Source organism: Arachis hypogaea, chromosome 14 (genome assembly GCF_003086295.3).
Source record: "Arachis hypogaea cultivar Tifrunner chromosome 14, arahy.Tifrunner.gnm2.J5K5, whole genome shotgun sequence".
NCBI classification, from domain to species: domain Eukaryota; kingdom Viridiplantae; phylum Streptophyta; class Magnoliopsida; order Fabales; family Fabaceae; genus Arachis; species Arachis hypogaea.
The window spans coordinates 51,321,752-51,330,162 of record NC_092049.1 but is presented as its reverse complement, the minus strand read 5'-3'; the positions used below and the strand labels follow the sequence as shown (position 1 = coordinate 51,330,162).

Below are 8,411 nucleotides of genomic sequence, written 5' to 3'. Positions count from 1 at the left end.
TATAACTCATACTCTGATTCTACAAAAAACTTGCCTAAAGCATGTGCTAACTTAAGCATCAGAGTCTCTTGCAGGTACCACCACCCTCCGGTGACGAAGGGTCAGCAGCATCTCCAACTCTACCAGGTCGGACACAACAGCATTGACCAGCACAGAAGATCTCGTCTGAGATCGACCTTCAGTTTCAGGTAACCCTCGGAACACCTACCAAGCATTTTATCAAACACTTGGTAGGCATAGAAAGAAAGCATGGTAAAATAATAAGAAATACAAATTCTACAACTACCAAAAGCAAGGAAAGCAAGAATAACAACCCAATTAAACAATAAAGGAGCATGAAACATAAATTTGCATTAAATGTAAATTAAAGTGACAAGAGTGTGCATAAACATAAAAGACAACGTAATGAGTTGGAAATGTAGAACAAGGAAAGGTAGAAGAAAATAAGAATTAAAAAGGAAAATTACAAAGAAAACAAACTAAGAAACCTAATTTATAGAGATAAGGGGGAGCTTCTCTCTCTAGAAAAATAGCCTTCTCCAAGCTTCAATTCAGCATGAAATAGCCTTAGAAATGAGTTGGACTGGGTCCTGGAGGCCCAGAATTCGCCCCCAATGATTTATATTAATGTGGTCACGTGTGGCTTCCCATGCGTACGCGTGGGTCATGCGTACGCATCGCAGACCAAATCCAATCCCACCCGTACGTGTGGGTCACACATACGCGTCGGTTGCAAATCTCCCTTGTGCAAATGAACGCATGCTTGTGCATGCGCACACTTGCTGAAAAGCTCCAAACTTCATTTCTTCCTGAAATCTCCACCTTGCATGCTTTTCTCTTCACTTCTTCCATCCCATACTTGTCTTGGAAATCTGAAATCACTTAACAAATGTATCATGGCACCAAATGGGATTAAAGTGAATTAAAATTAGCTATTTTAAGGCCTAAAAAGCATGTTTTAACAATTAAGCACAAATCTAGGGAGAATTATAAAACTATGCTATTTAAAGAAATAAGTGTAAGAAAAGTTGATGAAATCCACCCAAATAGAGCAAATAAATATCATGAAATTTGGATTCATCACATCCTCACACTTAAACAATAACATGTCCTAATGCTATACCAAAAGAAGACAATAAGGGGAATGAACATTTATTCAAAGCAGGGAAGCTACCTATATGCAATCTTCCTATATGAATGCAACCACTTAGTCAAAATAAATCAATTTCCAAGAATACATATATAAACATAAGGGCTAAAGCAATTCAAATCCCTAATTCACTACAAAAAAACACGTCTATTGCCACGCTTTAAAGCATGGCGAAAAGCTAAAAAAAGCGTGGAGATAGCTTTTCGCCACGCGTTTTGAGCTACCACCACGCTTTTGAAAGGTTGCGTCTGAAAGGGTGGTGGTTGCTCTATCGCCACGCTTTTGGTGACCTATCGCCACGCTTTTTCTTTTGCCACGCTTTTTACAACTGGCCACCGGTTAAAGCATGGCCATATGCGGAAGATATGGCCACGCTTTAAAAGCGTGGCCATATGGGAGATATGGCCACGCTTTTGAAGCGTGGTGATAGGTAGAGATACGGCCACGCTTTTAAAGCGTGGCGATAGCTAGAGATACTGCCACGCTTTTAAAGCGTGTCGATAGGGAGAGATACGGCCACGCTTTTAAAGCATGGCCATAGCAAGATATACAGCCACACTTTTAAAGCGTGGCGAAAGCCTTGTTAAATTAAAAAAAATTCTTTTCCTTACTTGATCTTCATTACTACACAATATAAATTTTCAATCCTTTTTTATTACCAAACCTACAAATATAGTATGCAATTTTTAGTACAAGACAAATCAAATAATAGTTAGTGACATATATAATTTACTATAATTATTTTATACATTAAAAAACTAATACTCAAATACAAAATAAATCTCGAGTTCAAATTCCAAAACTAAAAACTGAAGAAAAATACAGAAACAATACAAGTTAGAACTGCTCATAATATATCAAATTACACTAATATAGATGATCATTAACCTAAATACTTGGTAAAAGATCAGAATAAACCTAAAACTGCTCCACTTTGTGCATTAAGCGTTCAAGTTATCCATTCCAATACTAGCCTGCAGCAAAATATCAAGAACAAATTGAACCAACAAAAATGATATATATAAAAATATTATAAGAAATAATCTAATTTATGCATGTCTTAACAATTCCAAATTAAACCAGGTTTACATTCTACTATAGAAATTCATCAGCATTATGCTAATAGGAATGAAAATAAACTTGGTCAGCTTAACGCAAACTTCTGGAGTATTACAATATACAATTAGTATAGTAATTAAGTAATTAAAATTTGTACCAGGAATTTATAATTCTCCTCAAGAACCAACAAGAAATCGGTACAAAAATTTTCATTTAAGGTCCAAATTCCCCTCCGCAACAAAGCACTTGCATGAATTTTCCCCTATCTAAAAGAAGCTTCATTGTAACCTGCAATAGAACTATTTTCTTCACTACTTTGTACTCCATATTTATAGATACATCCATAAGAAAAAATAAAAAAAGGTCCATAGAATTAAAATTTAGAAGGTGCAGAGAGCAGTATAAGAAGTTATTGCTAAGTACTATTATACTGAACCGGACTCCATTGATTGTAATTTCAGAGAAAAGAAGAGAAAGCATTAACAGAAACGTAAACAAACAAAGAAAGCAGAAGCATGACAGGAATATCAGAAGTGTTGTATCAACTGTACACTAAGGCAATAGTGCTATTAGCATACATGCTCATAGAACTTGTCCTTATTCAATACCTCAAATTAGACAACCGCAGTAGCACCACAATCACCACAACCCAGTATCTCAAATTTATCGAAGAGAAGAACACCACAATTCTCTACACCTAGAGCATGATGCAGCAACTGGATCCTGTTGAATACAGAGTTTCTTTTGCAAGCTTCTTCCAGGTCTCAGTATCTTGTATTTGTGTGGTGTAGTGAGGTCCATAACTGTTGAACCTACTCGACCTGATGGAAGCACAATGCTCCCAAAGATTAGATGATGCAAATTGAAATATTACGCTTCTCTAAAAGGAATACAATTGAAGATGAAAATGAAGTAAAACTACAACATGATTTAAAACCGGAAAAAAAGGATAGATCATCAGGACACTAGTTCTTCTTGGCTCCTAATGTAATTGTATGAACTCTTTCAACATCAATCCAAGCCTCTGCAGCCTGTAGAACCAGATCAAATCTTCTTCGTAAAAAATAAATGGCATAATAAAAAAGTACACAATAGGTGAGTGGCAACAAATAAAACAATGACTCCTTCATCAACCAGAAAAAACTAGAACACCACTTTAAAACACTTGTAGATATGTTAATCAATAGTTACACGTTAACACAAGAAATAATTTTAGACTGGAATCGATTCTAACTGCTTTTGCATTGACTGGTTAATGGAATTTTTTATTTATATTCTTCTAGAAAAAAAAATAGTGCAAATATTTACTCCTTAAGTATTTAGCTTTGTCCTATGATGTTTGAATGAGGAGTTTCTTGCAACCAAATAATTTATAATGCTGTATCTCTAACTCATAATGATTAAGTGTCATTATCTTTTTAATATAATCTTCAAACTTCAGAAATGAACATGAATATGATTGGTTGAGATATTGATGGTGCAATATGCACAGATTAAGTGTATTATGAACCTATGTGCTCCATAAGAGTTGCAACCCCATCGCAAAACTGTAGCAGTTCCATCTCTTTCTATTAGAAATTTATAACTAGCTAGCTTGATTTCTTTGTATCATAATGAATAATGAATATCAATTATCTTTTCTTTTTGTATGTGAAGTAATGAATATGATTCACGTCAAAGATAGTTATAAATAACTAAGATATTAATAGGAACACAAAATCGAGACTATGTTATAAATAACTCCTAAAACAAACAAAGACGCTTCTTCAACAAATACGCAGATACAAGATCCTCACAAAGTCAGAATAGTATATCTAATAGTACTATAGTAGAGAAATAGAGAAGACTTAGATTACCAGCTCAACTTGTTTGGAGGCCCTAAAATCTGCAAGTTTAATGCAACCTTTATTATCTACAAGAATATTGGCCCCCTAAAATCTATTACAATTGAACATTAGTAACCCAAAAAAGGAGATCTGACATGCTAATCAATGATACTACAAGAAAAATCACCTTATTATTATTATTATTATTATTATTATTATTATTATTATTATTATTGTCAAACTTTGGTGTCAGGATTCAGAACGTTCAAGACACAACTCAAAAAAAGAATAGAATCATCAACAGAAGCAATTGTTTATTAAACAGCAGCAGTAAATAGCATGTTTCCCAGGTTCAAGCAAGCAGCAAAGAGAATTCATATGACTTAACCAGTTCCACAAACTGAAATCATTGCAGTTCATATAATATGGACCAAGCAACAAGCAGAGCAGCACTCAGCAACAACAAACCAAGAAAAATTAATGAAACAGTAACACTTTCAGAGCATCTATTTTGGACAATGAAAAAAATACAATAAACAGCAATCACAAGTCTGGAATTCAACACCAAAACATCACAATATACAAGTTCATCCAGGGCAACATTCAGAGGAAAGACAAATTTATTCCGAATAGCAGCAGTAAACAAAACAAAACCTACATCCACTAACCAGTCTAGATTTTCTAACCACCTAATTCAACTAAACTAAATTAGTTGAACTAAACAAGCTAAACAGAATGAGCTAAACCAGATTAAATGAGATGAAAGGGGAACTTGGGAAGCAGGGAATTGGAACAGGGGAAGGAAAGGGAAAGATTGATGATGATGAGTGAATGGCCGGAGCAACATGGTGGTGCCCTAGTGGTGGCGCTGGGGTAGCGACAGTGGCAGAGGGTAGGTGCACAGTAAAACAGGGTCTAGTAGTTTCTCTGGGCTCTCAGAGAAACACTGGACATCAGGCAACCATCATCGTAAAGATTAAAATGCAAATAAGAAGACATCAAACAAAAATATCCCTGAGTTCACGTCAGCAATAGTTAGTCTTCCAAACTGACGACATTTCTTGGTTTCAATATTTACAAATTGCCTAAAGACTCAAACCCATAAAAGAATTGCTGCATTTATAATCTAAAGAGAGGAAATTACAATATTGGACCTACCCAAAAGCTTCAACCTATTTGAATTCTTTTGGAATATATCTTCTAGCTTTCTCTGCCTTCATAAGATGGAGTTAATACAAGGCACTGATAAACAAAGAAACAGAACAGTTAATGAAAGAAACAATTCCCATTTCCCACAAATTAAAGTTGAACATACGTAAACAACACTTAGAGAAAGATTTATTGTTACAATTTTGCAGACTTAATGAATTACCTACCTCTAAATACCCATGTGATGTCTTATAAAGCCACCAAAGTTATTTCCAACATGTCAAGGCCAGCTTGGTTTGCAAAGATGAACACCGGCACCGACTACGATCCAGACAGAGAATCATATATATCTTATATTAAAGGCTTTCATGGAAATGATAAACTCTACTATGAACAAAACATCTGCCATACCTTCAAAGAACATCACAAAATTGCATGCTGATGATGCCACAAATATTTAAGCACTGAGTCACCAATGAGAGAATCAGATCTCAGCAACTCTGCCCCCAAATAATAACTGTTACTAGAAGAAAAAAGAACAGAAAGTGAAGGGCATCATTAGATACTTTTCAATAATGAATATTCAACAATAAGTATTGAACACAATACAACAGATGCAGACTTGCCTATAACTACAGCAGATCCAGTTGGCTAGTATAAGAGCGTCTCAAGAACCAGGAGAGAGTTTTGAGCCAACTGCCGGGTTTATACCAGATGGAGAAACTGCCATGGCAATCCTCTGTACAGAGAAAATCACACTACAGATGTACTGGCTTGCCATGACAGCAACATTATCCTGCAGACTACTGTAAAAAAGAAACTGGAAGGCAATAGTCAACACCGACCGAGCACTATGACATGATACCGCATCGCGTGCACCATTTGTTGTTGGGCCAACTTCAAAACCAGATGTCAAATCCAGGGTTTGACTTGCTGTCACTGAATCTTTTTTATCACCCTGGAAAACAATGATATCAACATGATTATAGTGTGTCATACATGCGCATCAGTTTCAGTAGCTCCTTTCTTACTTGCACAGTACTTTTTTCTCTATTCAAATGCAATATCAAGAGATTTAACACTAAAAAGGACCAAATATAAAATAGAACTCAACTGGTTTTGAATCCAACGGGATAATGCGGAAATCGGAAGGGAACAATGGAGCATCATCTGGGAACATTTCATCAATAGGAACAAATATGAGCCCAGAACAAGCCCCCACAGCATTCTTGTCAATTCCACTACATAACTGTCCAAAGAAAACAAAATGGTTATATAGGACCAGTCTACTTATTACATTTCTGCATGAACAAACTACAATACTATTTAAAATTATATTGAAAAAGGAAGAAAAAATAAGAAAAAAAGTGAACTTAGAGGAAGGCAATTGAAGAACAGAATGAAAGAATGGTAGCATCTCTTGTTTGTTTCTAGATTATATGGTTCAGTAAAAAATTATAACCAACTCACATCGTCCATATAAGAAGGAAAAACCTAAGGTATAAAATATAAGAATTTCATTTCCTAGTACTGTTTTACCATTTTGTCCTAAATCTTTGAATCTATCTATTCTGCCATTCCAGAAGCCATCTTATAGAAAAAGCAATAAAAATAAAGGAATCCATACCTGATATTCAAGTAATGGTTTAACACACTTTGGTTTGCAAGAGTCTTCGAGATATCTCTTTCGATTAACGGGTTCATCGTCAGCCCTAAGTGCAGGTCAATAAATAAGAAAACAACAAATTAACATAGGATCAGATCCATGGGAGGAATCAAGTACAAAGAGAACAGATCTGATTGAGGAGACTTACATTGCAGTTAGCGTTGGGAGCAGAGAGAGAGAGAGAGCGTGGTTAGTGCGATGCGATGCGATGGAAGCGTGGTTAGGGTTGCTTCTTCGGTTTTGGGGGGTGCTTGGGTTTCGGATCCAACTCCTTTCAAGTTTGAACCTGTCAACGTTCTTTGATCTACCTCCCTTTTTGGTACTCCTTACTACTTTTTTTTGTTGTTTCCAGAAAAGTTACAAGGAAGGCATGGTGGCAAGGAAGGCGAAACTACAAGGAAGGAGAATAGAGAAGACGACACTGACAATGCAGAGGAGATTGGCGAGGAGGGCGACCCTAGTAATGAGGAGGAGACGAGGCAGAACAGAGGCTAATGGCGCAGCGAGGACGGTATTGGTGACGGCGGAGATCTGAGTTCTTCCAGGGTTAAGAGATGGAAGTTGAGAGTGACAGCGTAAGATCGAGTTGAGAGTGAGAGAGTAGTCCCGAAACTTTCTTTGGGCTTATTAGGGTTTTATTTTTCAAAAACCTTTTGGCCACGCTTTAAAAGCGTGCCAAAAGAGTGCCAGGATATGGCCATGCTTCATAACCGCGTCCGTAATAAAATCCTATTACCACGCTTTTGAAACGTCCCTGTTTTTCTCTATGGCCATGCTTTTGAACCGTGGCAAAAAAATGTGGCCGTATCTCTAATCAATTCCCACCCTTCTAAAAGCGTGGTCGTTGACCCTTTTTCCCACGTTTTTTAAGCGTGGCGAGAAAAAACGTGGCCGAATCTCTATTCAATTTCCACCCTCACAAAAGCGTGGCCATTGACCACTTTTGGCCACGCTTTTTAAAGTGTGGCCATAGGCCTTTTTTCTTGTAGTGATTGACTTAAGTTATCGGAAAGAGTTAACAATCTTGCAAGATAAGCAATAATATAAGGTGAAAACATAGAATTTGAGTAATCGAACCCTTCACCGGATGTGTTTACACTCTAATTGCTCAAATGTTTGATGACAAGTCATCTTATACTAGTTTTTCAAGCATTTTTCACTTGTTTCAATAGGTTTTATACGCTTTCTTGCATTGTAAGTTAGCAATTTGGAGTGGAATTGCATGGTTTATTAAAATCAATCAACCACCCTTCAATTGACACAAAATCATAAAGTTTAAGCTAAAATTAATTGGTTTTAAATGAATTTTAAGCTTTGTGAATTTTGTGATACTTTGATTGGTTGTTTTGATTACTTGTAGGTGAAGAAAAGAAAAAAATAAGAAATGCGTAGCCTAAGGAGCGTGAACTAAGGAAATAAAAGAAAGCGTGCTCAAGGGAAGAAAAGCGTGCCTCAAAAGAAGGAGCAAGAGCACAAAGCTCTTGCCAAGAGCTTAGAGCTCTTGTGGAGAGCTTTACTTCAACAAATCAAAGACCAAGCTCTTACCAAGAGCCTAGAGCTC

General features: G+C 36.4%; 1 protein-coding gene across 2 annotated transcripts; it reads right to left on the bottom strand.

Annotated features, from left to right (window-relative positions):
• Nucleotides 1–385: 385 nt before the first annotated feature.
• On the bottom strand, nt 386–7,451 carry LOC112740391 (homeobox-leucine zipper protein REVOLUTA-like). 2 transcript variants are annotated; one of them, XM_072216095.1, is made up of 10 exons: nt 6,999–7,451; nt 6,812–6,896; nt 6,299–6,433; nt 5,596–6,142; nt 5,412–5,505; nt 5,194–5,277; nt 3,135–3,240; nt 2,818–3,030; nt 2,367–2,497; nt 386–2,124 (listed from the first exon to the last, which is right to left on the bottom strand). In XM_072216095.1, coding segments are annotated over exons 1-4 (513 nt in total). In that variant the 5' UTR covers nt 7,001–7,451; the 3' UTR covers nt 386–2,124; nt 2,367–2,497; nt 2,818–3,030; nt 3,135–3,240; nt 5,194–5,277; nt 5,412–5,505; nt 5,596–5,851. The 2 variants fall into 2 exon arrangements, with proteins under 2 accessions (XP_072072196.1, XP_072072195.1); XM_072216094.1 differs by having other exon boundaries at nt 2,818–3,240.
• Nucleotides 7,452–8,411: the final 960 nt, after the last annotated feature.